Consider the following 17520-nt stretch of genomic DNA (forward strand, 5'->3'; position numbering starts at 1 on the left):
ACCCCCCCACCACACTCACCAACCCCGCACACAAGAAGGGTGCTTGAGAGAGAAAGCTTTGAGTCTTTGCATGTCTGACAAGGCCTTCATTTTCCCCGTACTTCATTTTGATTTGGATCTACAGTGCCAGGTTCTAACTCACTTTCCTCGAGAACGTTGAAGGCATTTCTCTATTACCTTCTTTTTTTTAATTTAATATTTATTTATTTATTTATTTATTTATTTATTTATTTATTTAGTAAGTTTATCCTTGAGAGAACGTGAGTGAAGGAGGTGCGGAGAGAGAGGGAGACAGAGGATCCAAAGTGGGCTATGCGCTGACCGCGAGCCCAATGGGCTCAAATCCATGAACCATGAGATCATGACCTGAACTGAAGTCAGATGCTCAAGCAACTGAGCCACCCAGGCACCCCATTTTTAAGTAATTTTTACACCTAACATGGGACTCAAACTCACGACCCCAGGATCAAGAGTCACATGCTCCACTGACTGAGCCGGCCAGGCACCCCCTTCTCTGTTACCTTCTTACATCCAGTTTTGCAGTAGTCCAGGCAAGAAAGATGGTAGTTTCAGATCAGGGAAGTCAAGCATTAGAGGTGGTGAGAACTGGTTGTATTCAGGATATGTTTTGTAAGTAGGAGCCCAAAGAATTTGCCAGTGGACTGTGAGAGAGTCTGTGAGTGAGTGAGTAAGGCCTGAGCAGCTGAAGGATGTAGTTACCATCAAATGAGATTGTGGTGACTCCACTGTATTTTTTAACGTTTATTTATTTTTGAGACAGGGAGAGACAGCATGAACGGGGGAGGGTCAGAAAGAGAGGGAGACACAGAATCTGAAACAGGCTCCAGGCTCTGAGCTGTCAGCACAGAGCCTGACGTGGGGCTCGAACTCACGGACCGCGAGATCATGACCTGAGCCGAAGTCAGATGCTTAACTGACTGAGCCACCCAGGTGCCCCTACACTGTATTTTTTAAATGAGCTTCTTGTAGTGGAAGTTGCTATTATTAATGTAGTGTTTATAATGTCCGGTTTAACTGTAAGTACTAATGCTTTGGTACCTGGTAATGATGCTCATAGAGTCACTTTTAGGGACTTGGAAAGTGATAATGTAGTATTATGTTTAATAATAATAAGTTTTAATTTGAATCTTACAGACCTGAGGACTTTGGTATGAAGAGGAATGCTCTTTTGCTCTTTTCTCAGCCCAGTGCTCACTTACGTTTGATAAGTATTGAAGTACCAGAAATCAGAGTTCTTGGTTGCTTTCTGACTCAGCTAAAAACTGACTGTCTAATTCAGGCAGAAATGGGACTAATTTTAAAAAGTTTCAGAGGGAAGACTTTTAGGATGCTAAAAATGTTTTATAATTGGATCTAGGTGGAGACTTCACAGGTGTTTACATATCAAGTTCCATACTTAAGATTTTTGCCCTTTATATAAGTCATACCTCAATATTTTTTTAATGAGGAATCTGGAGGAATAGACTTGGAAAATAAGCAGAGCTAAGAGAGGCTAGGTGATCAGAATGACAGCAACCAGGGCTATGACTGATTAGGGTGCTGCTGTTCTCACCACTGGCACCAAACACAATCCCGTGCACACCACTGGAATTAGTTTTTTGTTTTTTTTTTTTTTTAATTTTTAAAAAATGTTTGTTTGTTTTTGAGAGAGAGAGAAGACCGAGTGGGGGAGGAGCAGAGAGCGAGGGAGACAGAATCCGAAACAGGCTCCAGGCTCTGAGCTGTCAACACAGGGCCCAATGAGGGGCCCGATCTCGCAAACCTTGAGATGGTTATCTGAGCCAAAGTCCGATGCTTAACCAACGGAGCCACACAGGTGCCCCTGGAATTGGTTATAGTGCATCGTTCCTGATTCAAAGTCCCTGACAGAAGCATCAGACTGTGCCCCAGCTTCCAGGTGTCAGGGAGGGAGCAACTAGCTAGCATCCTTTCCCTGGAATTTACACAACAGTAAATTCTATGAATTTAAGAAGGGGCTTCAGATGCCAGGCCGCCTGACACTAACAAATATCACACTTTCCTGTCTTCATCTTACCCTATTGCCCCCAAACTGGAGTCTTTCTCTCACTCCCCTTACCCAACCCATCAACAGTTCTATGATATATCCTGAAACTGTGCACTTACTTGTGTCACTACTACACCCTAGACCCAAGCCACCATCATCTCTCAATCTCTTACTGCTTGTTTCTTCTCTTTGCTATCACTCTCCTCTCTCCACACTCACAATCCATCCTGTCCACAGAAGCCAAAGTCATCTTTAAAAAAAAAAGATAAACTGCTATATAATTTCTTCAGCCTCTTCTCTTCAGCCTGCATTTCTTCAGTTCTCTTCTCTAGCAACACTGAGGACTTGATTGCTGCCTTAGGATCTTTGCACTTGCCATTTTCTCTTTGTGGAGTGCTCCTCATCCATATTTGACTTGAGTGGTTATTTTTTTGTCATTTCACTTGTCTGCTCAAATGCCACTTCAGAGGCTGCCTCTGAAAACCCAATCAGTAGCCTGCCTTGAAAACTGGGGGAGGAAGAAGGTAGAGATTTGTCGCTTGGAACAAGTACCAAATAGTTATGGTACTATTTGATTAAACGATGGACAGTTATAACTTTAGAAAATGTTCACCTTTAAACCAAATTTAGGAAGAAAAACTAAAAAAGCATATCTGCACCCTTACATATCTAGTTCACTGCCATCTGCCTAAGATTTATAACAGAAGATGTTCAGTTAATTATTAATAAATGAATGAATACAAAAGGATTCTCAGAGAATGGTTGCCCTTTTGTCAGGAAAAGATTAAGGGCCATGAGATGCAATGTGTATGTAATTATTCAAATATTTACTGCTGAGTAGTAATTGTGGTTAAGAAAGTTATCTTTTTTTTTTTTATGACTGTGTTTCTTGTGGAAGGGGGAACAGCCTTGGGAAAATTAGTAACTTAAAAATTTAGTGGGTTGGTAAATTTTAGGCAATAGTTTTTTTTGGTTTTTTTTTTTTTTTTTTTTTTTGCTGCAGAATTGCAATGTTTCAATAGAAACAATTGTTTAAATAGTGTGTATATGAAAAAAGTGTTTCTCACCATAAGGAAGGTTGGTCTCTCAGAGAGCTTTTGTTAAAATGGGTCATTTATTTGTTTACAGAAATCATGAGCAAAAAAAATCCTGATTCATTTTAGTGTGCACTTTTTGCTAGAACTGGAAAAACCTATTTTCCATTTTAGTAAAAGAAAATATTTTCATAAAGTTGAATGAACCCTATAAATAAGACTCTTATTAGAAAGAATAGCAGAGACAATTTGGGGGGACAGATACTACATTTAATGCTTTTTATCTTTCTCAATGTCAGGTGTTTGTTTTAAGCAAGTGAGAAAAATTCCTACATACTTCCCCTGGATGGGGTTAACTTAATCCTTATCTGTTTGATAAGGCCACTGGCATGCTTTTAAGTCATTTGAGTTAATCTGGGTTTTTTGTTGTTGTTGTTTTGCTTAACGGAGGTATTTATGAAGTGAAAACTTGGTGTTGGCCTCAACATTCTACATACTTCTTTGACTGGAAACTCCTCTAAGGAGAGTTTAAAATTCCAACTTCAGAAAAATACAATGACCATTAAATTCAGAAAAGGGAAAGTGCCTCACATTCAAGACATTTTTGTGAAAGTTAGGAGAGACCACAAGCCTGCAGTTCACTTTTTCTCATAGCTGCAGATACTGAACAGTGACCCCTTGTTCTTGACCTTTGTTCAAGAAAAGGGCTGCAGGTTGCCAACATTTGCAGTCTCTTTTTGATTAACTTTCCCCTGCCCTGTAGCCATTGTAATGCTCACGTTTTAACCTAAGGGCAAATTTGAGTCATTAGGTAAGTGACAACAGCTTGTCTAAACTGATAGATAAGAAATGTCAAAGCATAAGGTGCCATCTGTCCCAGGTTATGGATCTATGTTTGATCTGTACTCAGTGTCAAAACTCACCTGTAAAGTCAACCAAACTATAAAGGAAGGCATGTTAGTATCTTTTTCCATTGACATCATTCGTTATGAACGTTTTCAAATGTAAAGAAAAGTTGAAAATTATGCAGTGAATGCCCATATATCTACCAGCTAGATTCTATAATTGTAAGCCTTTTGTTATATTAGTTTGATCATATATCCATCTATCCACCATTATCTGTCTTAATTTTTGGTACATTTTAAAGTAAGTCACAGACTTCAGTTTACTTCACTGTGTCATTTTGGAAGCCAAAAAAAAAAAAAAAAAAAAAAATGGAGATGAACTTGTGTGATTATAATTAACTCCTAAAAGAGTCACAAAATATGTGAATTTACCAAAAAACCTAGATTTCATCATGGTTAGAGAGATCTAACATGGCTATTAATAGCCTCTAAATTAATGTATATTTTGGGTATCTTTTGATCTTTTCCATATGACTTTTAGCTATCACAGACTACTGCCATTCACAGACAACCTTCAGAATTTCTATCATATTCAAGTACCATGTGTAATATTTTCTTATTCTCTCTAAAAAATTTTATTTTCAGTTAAATTTATTTTTAGAGTACAACTTCATATTGCTACCATAAATGGAAAACCAGTATGATTTGTCATAAACAAGTTGGCCATATTTTTTTTCTATACACAAAAGTAAGTTCATATTGTATACCTTGGCTTGCATACTAAGGGAAATACCAAGTTATAGCCCCCATCCTTCCCCCTTTCCTTTCACAAATATTGGGGCACAAGAAAAGTCAAATCTGCATTGGAGGTTAGACACACAGATGATATTAGGCTGTTCTCTTTTTAAGGGACAAAAACACTACATCTAGACTTGCCTAAGTCTCATCTTGAGCTGACAATGGCGAGAGAGAGCAGGGTGAGGAAGGGTCTGTCTGAAGCCCATCTGAGATTGTGTCCCAAGTGGAACACATTCCTCATGAGCCCTGTGTTTGTCAACCCCAGCTGCTCTGCAGACCTCACACTGGCAGGAACAGAGCCAAAGCCTAATCCTTGTTGCTTGAGGTTTGGGGACCTATCAGAACCATGGCCCTGACCATATTTTCTTTTTCATTTTGTTTCCTCTTATTGTTTTAACCCTCTCCTACCAACCTATCTTCCCCAACCCCCCTCTATGTTAACATAGGTGTGGTAGGAGACCAACAACATACCTATTTTTCCTTCCTGAAATTAGAACCAAGACCTAGGAGCCAGACATATGGAGATCAAAATACCAGATTTACCACGGATGAAGGTAAACTGTAGAATATAACTTGGGTCTGTGACCAATTAGGCTTCTTCCTACATTACCTGTGATCCGATCATTCCCACCCAATCACTGTAGAGTTAGTTAAAAACAAGCCTCTCCTGGCAGGGGTACAACTTTTCAGTGCTAAAAAACAAAAAACAATTCAAAAATGTACATATTACAGACAGGCTGGCCCTGTGGGTAAGAGAACACAGAAGGCTCCCAGGCAAGCAAGCTCAAGTCCTGCTCAGTTTACCAGTCAGATGAGTCAATCTTTGTGACTTGGAGAACAGTTAAGTGAGGGAGGCAGAGAAAAGCTGGAAGCGATCCTCCCATACTCCTTCCTCTTGAGAAATGAAGTTACCTCCCTTTTACGGAAACAGGAGAGGTACAGGATGTTATTCCCTAAAAATTACCTTCTATTGCTTCCTCCTATAGTGACCAAATGTCACAGGATGAACTTTGGGACCCTTTGTCAAATGGAACAGGAAATAGAAGTGTGTATTGGCAGCCAAAACCAACATGCAAGGATTTTCCAGGTAATTGCTAAGCAATGGCTGCCATTGGGCATCCTGGTCAACGAGCAAAGTGGCCAAAATTGGGCATATTCTTGCTTCTCTTGATAAAATTTTTTCCTCCTCAATCTGCTGTGGACATGTGCCAGCTCTGGTGCCTTGAGCCTCAGGTACCACGACCAGTCTTGCCTTTTCCCACTGTGCCCAGTAGCAGAATCTGCCTCCTCCTCTGCCTATAAGTAAAACTTACCTTCCACTTGGTTCTGTATAAATACGCAGTCTTATCATCTGATTAAGACGCTAGGGTGTCGAGGTGCCTGGGTGGCTCAGTTGGTTAAGCCCTGACTCACACGGTTCAAGGGATTAAGCCCCACTTTAGGTTCCATGCTGACGGTGCAGAGCCTGCTTGGGATTCTCTCTCTCCCTCTCTCTCTGCCCCTCCCCTGCTCATGCTCTCTGTCTCTCTCTCTCTCTCAAAATAAATAAATAAATAAATAAATAAATAAATAAATAAATAAATAACATAAAAGCATTAATGATGGTAGGGTTTATTTATACTTTATTTTAAAATAGGAGTTTATTAAATGTAAAGAGTATGCATATGAAAATATTAGAGAAACTCTTTTGGTTTCTCTCTGTTTCTTCTGTTAACTCTCAGCTCCCTGGATGCTGCTGCTACAGTTGCATGTCATGTTTGCTTCCAAAAGACTGCCAGGTTTTTTATTAACCATCTCAGTTGCCCTCATCTGCTTAAATCCTCAGTCACCATGGAATATCAATTAAGCCATTATCAGCTATATCCATAGTGCAATTACACAGGGCCTGAGTCACAATGGGGTTGAACTCTAGTAAATCACCTAGTGGAAACTTTATAAAAGTCAGAGTAAGTCAGAATTGCGTGTGTAAATTAACATAAATATACATACAAAGGCCAAAGCAACCTTGAAAAAAAAATAATGACTTTGGAAGACGACACTATCTGATTTTAAGATGTCTTTTAAAGCAACAGTAATCAAGACAGTATGGTATTGGTGTCAGGATAGACAAATCTACGGAACATAGTGGAGTTCAGAAATAGACCCTACATATATGGACCACTGACTTTTTAAAAAAATTTTATTGTTGAAGTATAATTGAAATGCAGTGTTATATTAGTTTCAGCTGTACAACATATTGATTTGACAATTCTGTATATTACTCAGAACTCACCACAATAAGTGTAGTCACCATCTGTCACCAGTGTTATTTACAATATTGTTGACTATATTTCCTATGCTGTACTTTATATCACCGTGATTATATTTATTTTATAACTGAAAGTTTGTGTCTCTTAATCCCCATCATCTGTTGTGCCCATCCTCACCGACCCACCTCACCTCTGGCAACCACCAGTTTGTTCTCTGTATTTCAGTCATTTATTTGTTTGTTTTGTTTTTTAGATTCCACAGATAAGTGAAATCATACGGTATCTGTCTTTCTCTGATACACAACTGATTTTTTACTAAGGCAATCCAGTGGAAAAAGGACAGTCTTTTCGAGAAATAGTGCTGGAATAATTGGATATTTATATGCAAACTCCCCCCAAACCAAAAAAACATTGATCCATATATAAAAATTATACCATACATGAAAATCAATGTGAAATGGATCATAGATTTAAATGTAAAGCCTGGAAGTATAAAACTTCTAGAAGAAAACCTTGGTTATGCAAAGATTTCTTAGAGAAGTCAACAAAACATAAACTATAAAAAACCAAATTGATAAATTGAACTTCATCAAAATTAAAAATTTCTGCCCTTTGAAAGACACTATTAAGAGAATGAGAAGATAAACCACAGACCAAAAGTCAATATTTGCATGTATCTGGTAAAAGACTTGCATCCAGAATATATAAGGAACTCTGAAATCTCAATTACTAAAAAAGCAAAAACAAACAAAAAAAAAAAACCCTTCAAGAATAATGAACAACATATGTGAATAAATACTTCATGAAAGAAGACATGTGGATGGACATAAACACATGAAAATAAGCTCAACATCATTAGTCATTAGGGAAATGCTAATTAAAACTGCAATGAGATACCACTGCACACCAACTAGAATTGCTAAATTTTAAAAGAGTGATCATACTAGCGAGAATGAGGAGGAACTAGAACTTTCGTACACTGTTGGTGGAAATATAAAATAGCATACCTACTTTGGAAACATTTGGCGATATCTTAAAAAGTTGAACACATATACACCATATGAGCCAGACATTCTACTCCTAGATATTTATCCAAGAAAAATGAAAACATATGTTCATAAAACAACTTGCACAGAAATGATCATAGAAGATTAATTTATAGTAGCCCCAAGCTGGAAACCATGAACCCAAATGTCTACCAAACAAATTGTGGTATGTCCCTACAATGGAATACTATTTAGCAAAAAAAGGTAATAGAATATTAATATACAAAACAAGAACGGATCTCAAAAGTGAAAGAATAAGACAAAAATAAGTTCATACCATATGATTCCATTTATATGAAGTTATAGAAAATGCAAACTAATCTATAGTAACAGAAAGTTCTGATTGAACTCATATAATGCATGTTTGGATAATGGTTACATGGGTGTATACATAATTAAAAATTAAGTTAGCTACACACTTACAATTTGTGCTCTTCACTGTTTGTAAGTAATAGTTCAATAAAAAGAAGGATAATAAAAAATAAATGCATGTTTCCTGTAGTAATTCCAACAATACAGAAGAGCATGTAGTTGAAAGCCCATTCTTCCAAGCTCCTCTGGTCTTCTCCTTGTCTCGTACTTAAATGCAATCCCACTCACCAGAGGTTTCCAAAATTCACAGTGTGATATTTATTAAAGACTTGTATCAAATTTTAAGATACATAGCACTAATTTTACTCTGTTTTATATTGTAATAATTTGAATACATAGCTTATTGTCTTACTGGATTATATGCATTGAAAGCAGAAAATACAGTATGCTTCTTTATAATTCTTTTTTTCTTTTAATTTTTTAACATTTATTTATTTTTGAGAGACAGAGTGTGAGCAGGGGAGGGGCAGAGAGAGAGGAAGACACAGAAACTGAAGCAGGCTCCAGGCTCTGAGCTGTCAGCACAGAGCCCAACGCGGGGCTCGAACCCACAAACCATAAGATCATGACCTGAGCCAAAGTCAGATGCTCAACTGACTGGGCCACTCAGGCACCCCTGCTTCTTTATAATTCTTAAACAAAGTAGGGATAGAAATAAATAAATATCCTATTTTGAGGTAATTGCCATAGTTATGGACACATTATAGGTAACTAACATTCACTGTGTTTCAGACAATCCATAGGGAGTTTTCTATGTTCTATTTCACTTAATCCTCACGAGAACCAAAATGAGGTGGTTTTTCCAGTTACCTACTGCTGCATAACAAACCATACCAAAACTTAATGGCTTTAAATAATGACAAAATTTACTTTGCTGACATGTTCACAAACCTGAGTTTAGACAGGTCTTGGCAGGAATAGCTCATCTCTGCTCCAATCAGCAACAGCCGGGGTAGCTTGACAGCTCAGGCCTGGAATTATCTGAAGGCTTGTTCATGCCACATGTACGGTGGTTGGTGCTGGTCACTGGCTGAAATCTTACTTGGGGTTGTCAACCAGAACACCTCCATGTGCCCTGTCCATGTAGCCTGGGCTTCCTCACAACACGGTAGCTGGGTTCCTAGGGTGCGTTTCCAATGAGAGAGCCAGGCAGAAGCTGTATCTGTGTTGCCCTTTATGACCTGGGTTCAGAAGTCATTCAGTGTCATTTCTGCTGCATTCTATTCTTTGAAGAAATCGCAAAGTCACAATTTCAAGGAGAGGGGAAATAGAGGCTATCTCTTGATGGGGGTATGGCAATGTGGGATGGGAAATTTCGCTGTGGCCACTTTTGAGAATTTATTTTGCCACAGCAGAAACTTGTCAAGGTTAAATTACTAAAGCTTGTAAGGGACTGAGTGCTCAGAATTGTCTCTAATTCCAAAGCTCTGATTAGGATCCAGATAGTTGTCTTACTTTGTGACTTTGAAAACTATTAGTATCACATTGTCAATTCCTGTTATAGTCTCTAAAACAAATTCTTATGAGCACTGTTCATTTCCTATAGGAGGAATACATATAAATCATTTTTTAAATGTATGTGGATATTGTTGCACTGCATTAGATGTTAATTCATTTTAGGGCATTTTGAAAATTCTTGGTAGCTTTATTTACTCATGGAACAGGAATAGCATCTTCCAGGAAGCAGAGGTGAGAGAGAGCATAGAATGTGTGGAAAACAGTGTGGACTGAAATGTCTGAAGGGGAAGTAGAGAAGCCAAACCTGTAAAAGAAGGGCTTAAAAAGGAAGCAGGGCTATGTTAACAATAAAGAACTTGCACCCTATCCTGAGGGCAAAAAGGGCCTGTTGAAACGTTTTAAGGAGGGAAATGATGTGGTTCAGATTTGATTTTTAAATGACCACTCTAGCGTTAGTGTTGACTATTTAATAAAAGCATGGGATTTGGAGTGATATGCCAATCTCAATTCACCTGCTTACTGAACAAGCTGGAATTTGCTTGGAATCTAGTGTATGGTTTATAGATAGAGGTATTTTCCAATATAAGAAAGTTGTGCTTTCTTTTGATATCTTTAGTTATGGCTGTTAAAATGTTTCTAGTGTCTCATTAGATGTGCACAGATTTAAGTCCAATTCCTGATTTCCAACTAACTGTTGTGCACATGCGTTCTAATGAGGCTGAGTATTCTCTAATCCACCTGCATTCATCATGATGGGCTTGGCTATAGAGTGGTGACAAATAAACCCTGATACATCAGTTGTTTAATACAATAAAGGTTTATTGACTGCTTGTGTAAAGTCTGAAACAGGTTGAGAAACTTTACATTATAAACATGGTGTCTGAAACACATAACAGTTGGAGGCTTTCACAAGATGAGGTAAAGCCAAGCCTGGAGGTGGCTTCTATCCATTTCTACCCATGTTCTGTTAATTAGAAATCAGGCACAGGCTCAAATCTAACTGCCAAAGCGGATGGAAAATGTGGAGGTACACATAGACATTTCACAAGCATTGGTAACCTCCGTCACCTTTCTCCCTGCCCAGATTTTCTGGGACTCTCAATCAACTGAGATTAAGATTCTCATAATGAACTGATACAGAGTTTTTTGGGGTTTTTTTCTTTTTTCTTTTTGTTTTTTTTTTGTTTTTTTTTTTTTGTTTTTTGTTGTTGTTTTCAAATTCTGTCTGCAGTGTATTATTTCTGAGGACAAGATCCCTCTAGATGCATAGCTTCATTACCAGAATGACTCCTACTTAGATTCTGTGTCATTGGGAGTTGATTCTGGCTTTTTGTGAGATTTAGATCCATTCAGTCCAGAAACTTCATTAAAAGTGAAAAATAACTATAGATTTAACTTATTTACTAAAACCAAAATAAAGCAGACACTTGCTGTATATTAGATTTGACTTGGTGCTGTTTTCTTTTCTTTCCCTTTTTTTTTTTTTTTTTGAAAAATTTTTTAAAAGGATAATTATTCTTTAAAAAATGGCTTCAGGGGCGCCTGGGTGGCTCAGTCAGTTAAGCGTCCGACTTCAGCTCAGGTCACGATCTCGTGGTCCCTGAGTTCGAGCCCCGCATCGGGCTCTGGGCTGATGGCTCAGAGCCTGGAGCCTGCTTCCGATTCTGTGTCTCCCTCTCTCTCTGCCCCTCCCCCATTCATGCTCTGTCTCTCTCTGTCTCAAAAGTAAATAAATGTTAAAAAAAAAATTTTTTTTAAAAATGGCTTCAGGGGACACGTGGGTGGCTCAGTCTGTTAAGGTCTGACACTTGATTTTGGTTGAGGTCATAATCTCATGGTTGTGAGATTAAGCCCCACATCAGACTCCATACTGGGCAGGAAGCCTGCTTAAGATAAAATATCCTCTCTCTCTCTCTCTCTCTCTCTCTCTCTCTTTCCCCCTCCCCGCCCCCAATCCTCTCCTCTCTCAAAATAAATACATAAATAAAATTAAAAAAAAATATATGGCTTCAGGCTGGAAGAACTATTTTGAACTGACAGGGAAGAATGTGAAATCTCCTATTTTACATTTTCTTCCCTTCTCTTCTTTAAGAAAAAAGAATAAAAACAGCCCAGAATATTGCATGTACAAGTGACTTAGAAAAATCTTATCTTCTGTCCTTTTAAGTTTGGAATATTGGTATTATTGCAGGGAAACACAGTTACCACACTGCATATATTTTTAATGTCATATTTGTGAATAAGAGAGCATTTGGAAGCAGTTACACTTATTTATTTATTTTTTAACCATCATTTCCCCAATAAAGTTTTAAGGTTAGTTTCTTTGGTGTTTGGGATTCTACTCTGATGGTGTGCAGTTGTTTTACATGGCCTGTGACCCTCAAACAGCTCATCAGCCATGGAAGGAATGAATTCATCACACAGGGTTTAATTTGCCCTTCACTAAGATATTTAATTTCCGCCCTGGGAGCCTTGCTCAGTTACATGGTATCTAACCTGGTGATGGCAACCTAGCAACTGGGTGGAACGTGGCCTACCCCAAGCAACGCTCAGGGGTAGAGGGCACAGGGAAATGTTAATTATTTACAGTGGTGGATTAGTGAAGCTGTGGGAGTTTACCCAGGCCACTGACCACCATCTACTGGAGCCAATAGCTTTTTCATCTGAAGTGCACCCAGATGATATGGTTATCTGAGGACCCAAAAAATATGCTCGTTTAATTATACAACATTTCTGGGTGGGCAAAAAGCAGCTTATAAAGCTGAATGATAATTAAATTTAACCTAAAAAATCACGTATTAGAATGGTTAATTTTCTAAGTAGCCATAGCATTTTAAGTTGTGCAAAAAATAGAGCTGCTGTTTAAATTTTAAATAGTACGTCCAACATGTCTGGTCTCATATTAAAATGGTCAAGGCTAATATTAGACTAGGTGTGCAGAATCACTGCTTACAGCATATTTGAGTGTGAGAGACATTAGCATTGTTGTTAACAATATTAAAATCAGAGATTATTACATAGGACCAAGAAGAAACACTATGTTTTCTCTGGGGTGTGTGTGTGTGTGTGTGTGTGTGTGAGACAGAGTACCTGAGGCTAAACAAGAAAAGGAGTCAACATTTATTAAGCACCCACTGAGTGCCAGTTATTTTATACACATCACCTTTGGGTGAGGTAGCTATAATTATCCCCTATTTGCAGATGGTATAACTAAGACTTAGGGGACAGTGCAGTTTGCCTAGGATGATGAGGCTGGATCCCAAAGCCCTTTTTATTTTCACTACAACGCATGTCAGATCAAAAGACTGAAGTGCAGAAACAGAAGATTTACCACAGGGCAGTTAGGAAGGAGTGGGCAGCTGGGGAAAGGACTGGAGCCATGGGAACTGGAAGGAGGCACACCAGTTAGCTCCATTTTCATTCATACCTAGTATTCCCACATCTTCCATTATAGGAGGTTAGCTTCTCAGCTTGAGCCCCAGTGTGAACTGAAGAGCCCTCGGAGAGAACTCATCCCAGAAAAGGGGGAGACAGCACAGTGCATTGGCCTGAGTTCCAAAGCCTCGGAGTCCGAGAAAGGTGAGCATTCTGAGTAGTCTGACCTATCCCATCCCAACCTTTTTCCTTCCCTCTCTCCTTCCATACACACCAGACTTGCAGTGAGGTCTAAAGGCTCTCCCTGGCTTCTTCGTTCTCTCTACCAATGAATATCCTGTACATGTAGTCTTACCTTGGCGTTAGCTTCATGCTGAACCTGAACTGACACAGAGTCATTGTCCCATCCCCTTTCTGCCATGTTACGGGCCATTAGGCAGCTCTAGTATATTGAGAGAAGGGAGCCTTGAGTGCCTGCTGGTTGTAGGCTTGTTTTTGAACATATGTGAGTCCTTCATCCCAGGAACTACAGGACACACCTGGGGACACTTTGAGATACCAGATAAGTGGGTGGGGCAAGATCCCATGAAACTTGGGCTGTGGCTGTTGGTGTGACCCCATTGGTGGCCATAGGCTGGTGAGATGATGAGGAAAATTAAGGTTATAAACACCAATAAAAATATCATACTGAACTGACGATAACTGCTATCATAAGCAAGATAAACATGAACACCATGTTTAGTTTCTATAGCAAGAATATTATAATCATGTTGTACATGTAAATTAGGTAAAATAGAGGCAAAAATTTACTGCTTGCTCTATGCTAGGCACTATACTAAGCTCTTTATTTGATAACCCTAAGGCAGACGCTTATTCAATATCCATTACCCCCTTCTTCTATGCTAATAAAACCCTCTTTTGTTTGAGAAAACAATGAACCAGCCCCAGCTAATGGCTTATGTCACACAATCATGACACTCCTGTTCTCCATGGTCCCAGCTTCTTCTGCCCTAAGAGGTGTCCACACAACTCAGTTCTGTCCAGGAGACCTGAGCAGAAGTCTGCTGGGGTGGAGACAGAGGACTGAGTCATGAAAATGCTTCTCCTAGAAGACTACAGTAGCAAATCCCTCACCCTCTTCAGATCTTTGCTCAAATGTCACCTTCCCAGTAACACCTACCCTGAACACCTGTTTAAAATTGTAGAGCCAGGCACAGCATAGGACTCAAAACATTATGTTTTTCTTTGGGGCAAGACATGAAAAAAAAAATAGGGAAAATTGCCAGAGAAAGTGCAGAATAGCAAGCACAAATGCCCTGGGACAGGAACATGCCTTGTATGTTTGGGGAATTGGAGGGGGCTGGCATGACTGGGGTGCTGTGACGTAGGTGAGGAGAGAGAGATGAAACCAGAGTGACAATGGACAGCCTGATCACACGAGGGCCTGCCGGTCCCAGTAAAGCCTTTGGCTCATGCTCTGAGTGAGCTGGGAAGCCAAGGAGGAGCTGAGAGGAAGAATGACAGTCTCTGCCTTTCATTTAAAAGTTCTGTGTGGCTGCTGTTGAGACAGATTGAAGGGGGCAAGGGTGGAAGCAGGGAGAACAGTTAGGAAGCTACTGCAAAAAGCCAAGCTGGTGATGGTGGTAGCTTGGATCAAGGTGGCAGCAAGGAAGAAGGAGAGAAGTGACCAGGTTCTAGATGTATTTTGAAGCTGTTGTCAACAGGATTTGTTCACGGATTGGGTATGGATTGAGAGAGGAGAAAAATGATGGATGATGTCTAGGTTTTTGCCTGAGCAACTGAAAGCAAGGTAATTAGGAGAACTACAGTGAGAATGGGTTTTGAAGGGAAATCTAGGCCCTCAATTTTGGACATGTTTAAATTTGAGATGTCTATTATATATCCAAGTGGAGACATTAAATAGTCAAATGGATATACAGTTCTTGCTTTTGTGGGAGAAGTTCATACCAGGGATATAAGCAGTATTGGAAGCTATGAGATTGGATGGATTTACGTAAGACATAAGTGTGGGTCAGAAAGCAAGCAAGCAAGCAAGCAAAGAAAAAAAGGGAGGAGTGTTGGGAGGGAGGGAGGGAGGGAGGGAGGAAGGAAGGAAGGAAGGAAGGAAGAAAAAGAAACAAAGAAAGAAACAAAGAAAGAATAAAAAGAAAGAAGGACAGGGAGAGAGAGGAGGGTTGGGAGGGAGGGAGGGAGGGAGGGAGGGAGGGAGGAAGGAAGGAAGGAAGAAAAGGAAGGAAGAAGGAAGGAAGGAAGGAGGGATACATGAAAGAGAAAGAAATATAGTTCAAGTGCAAGGATGAGCCTTGGGACATTCCAATAATAATGATACTAACATGTGCTGGGTACCATCACCTTATCTGCAGGTGCTCATTTACCCCTTGTGAAAATGTTGCAAAGTAAATACCCTCACCTGACTGGATAGTAGGGGAATCTGTTTCACAGAGATAAGTCATCTGTCCAAAGGCACACAGACGGTTAAGTGCTATTATCTACCTGACTTTGGAGATAAATAACTTTGAGTTTAATGTCCTCCAGTAACTTAAAAACTTTGGCATCATCCTTTGTCTTGTATTCCCCATCCAACCAGCCTTTCAGGTCTATTTTCACAGTAAGCTTCCGTACAGCACGTGCTAATCCCTTACCTGGAACCACCACTTATGCCTCCTAATAGGATTTCCTGCCATTCACTTCTCCCCACCCTAATCCATCCCTTATCTTCCTAAAAATAAAGCTGATTGTGTCACCTTCCTGCTTAGCCCTTCTATTAATTCCCCATTATTTGCAAACTATAATTCAGCCTCTTGAGTTTAGGTTCTGGGAACCTTCACAATCTGGCTCCAAGCTACTTTTCCAGTCTCATCTCCTGCTACCCTCCCTGCAAACTTACCTCCCATGCCAGTTACTTTCCTGTGACATTGAACCTCTGGTTGAGACACACCAAGCTCTTTTGCAACTCTGTTTCACATGCTGTCTCCTTTTTGTGCCCATACTGGTTAACCAACCCCCCCCCACCCCCCCAAGTACAACATTGACTGGAGGACGGACCGTGGGCACTGTGTCTTGTTCCACATCGTGGAAGAAAACTTTCAGTTTTTTGCCTTTAAGGACGATGTTACTGTAGGATTGTTTTAGATTCCCCTTCTTTTTGTAACTGCTAAGAATTTATTGTTGTTTTGTCATGAACAGATGTTGAATTTTATCACGTGTTTTTCTGTGTCCATTTGGTATCATAAATTCTCTCCTTTAATCAGTCACTGACTTATTTTCTTTCTACTGTTAAATTAACCTTATATTCTTCGGGTAAACCCAACATGATCTTTATGTAGTATCCTTTCTTTTACATATATTTCTAGATTCCATTTGCTAATACTTTATTTAGCACATAGCCCTCCCATCTGTCAGGGGCCTGGGGAGAGCAGTGTTTGGAGGGGCAGCCAAACCAACTTGATAATTGGGAGCAAAGTTTGATTTCCATTTCTCTCTGGGATTAGGGGCTCTAAATGGATGTCAAGGCCTGGGGGTGAAGGGGATGTCTGAAGCTCTATGTTACTAGAAGAAAATGAAACTTTCATTATTGGTAACCTTCATATTCAGTACAAAGTTCGGTACACATTCAATCCAAAAATCAAAACAGATCTTGTTGTGATAAATCAAGTTTTAATTTTAGTGAAATAAAAGGCTAATACTTACAAATAAACCTATTCAATGTTTAATTTGCTAGCTCACCTTACATAAAAAATAATGAATAAAAAGAAACAAAGTCCTACCAAGGCCCCAAACACCCCTGCAGAAAGCTTTTCTACATCAACTCCATGAATGACATCGTCTCTGGCACTTTGATGAGCCCGAGGTTGATGAGGGTGTTCTTTTCCAGTTCTAAGTAATTGTCATAGTCTGCTTTCAATTCAGCCTCCATCTGTTCTTTTGACTTCTGATATGTTTTCTAGGGTGAAAAACCAAATCATGCCAATAAAACATTGACAGCTAGAAATACCAAAGGAAAGAAGGGGCTAGTTTTGAGCAGTTGGCCTAGCCGCTGCTCTCTGGGAGGGGTTTGTGGGAGGGCATCTCTGGCACAGGAGGGAGAATAGCTGCTGGCTCCCAAGGGGGAGTGGCAGAGATAGAGTGGAGAAGTGTGTGCACATTTCCATGGCTCAGGAAGCCTCCTGCTGGAGGCCAGTTCTCCATCGTGGCCTGCAACTCTTCTCTAGCAGTGCTCCCATGAAGGTCTCCTCATGGAGAACTGAGAAGTGGGTAACACATGGCCCTTTGACACCTCTCTCCAAAAATAAAAAC

At 39.7% G+C, this 17520-nt stretch overlaps 1 protein-coding gene and 1 long non-coding RNA gene across 4 annotated transcripts in view; one reads left to right on the forward strand and one right to left on the reverse strand.

Moving 5' to 3' along the window:
• Nucleotides 1-4268: 4268 nt before the first annotated feature.
• Nucleotides 4269-17520, forward strand: part of LOC109246198 (uncharacterized) — a 40400-nt gene continuing 27148 nt past the window's right edge. Inside the window, exons 1-3 of the long non-coding RNA XR_002071257.2 lie at nucleotides 4269-5257; nucleotides 5690-5790; nucleotides 13283-13407. This is a non-coding gene — a long non-coding RNA (uncharacterized LOC109246198). The remainder of the gene's footprint in view (nucleotides 5258-5689; nucleotides 5791-13282; nucleotides 13408-17520) is intronic.
• Nucleotides 16862-17520, reverse strand: part of DNAI3 (dynein axonemal intermediate chain 3) — a 96038-nt gene continuing 95379 nt past the window's right edge. For all 3 annotated transcript variants that reach the window (XM_019414008.2, XM_019414007.2, XM_019414006.2), the window contains exon 23: nucleotides 16862-17167. In XM_019414008.2, the coding sequence (XP_019269553.2) occupies nucleotides 17024-17167 (144 nt within the window). In that variant the 3' untranslated portion in view covers nucleotides 16862-17023. The remainder of the gene's footprint in view (nucleotides 17168-17520) is intronic.

The sequence above is a fragment of the Panthera pardus genome, unplaced genomic scaffold (genome assembly GCF_024362965.1).
Source record: "Panthera pardus isolate Hobbes unplaced genomic scaffold, ASM2436296v1 HiC_scaffold_11, whole genome shotgun sequence".
Classification (NCBI taxonomy): Eukaryota; Metazoa; Chordata; class Mammalia; order Carnivora; family Felidae; genus Panthera; species Panthera pardus.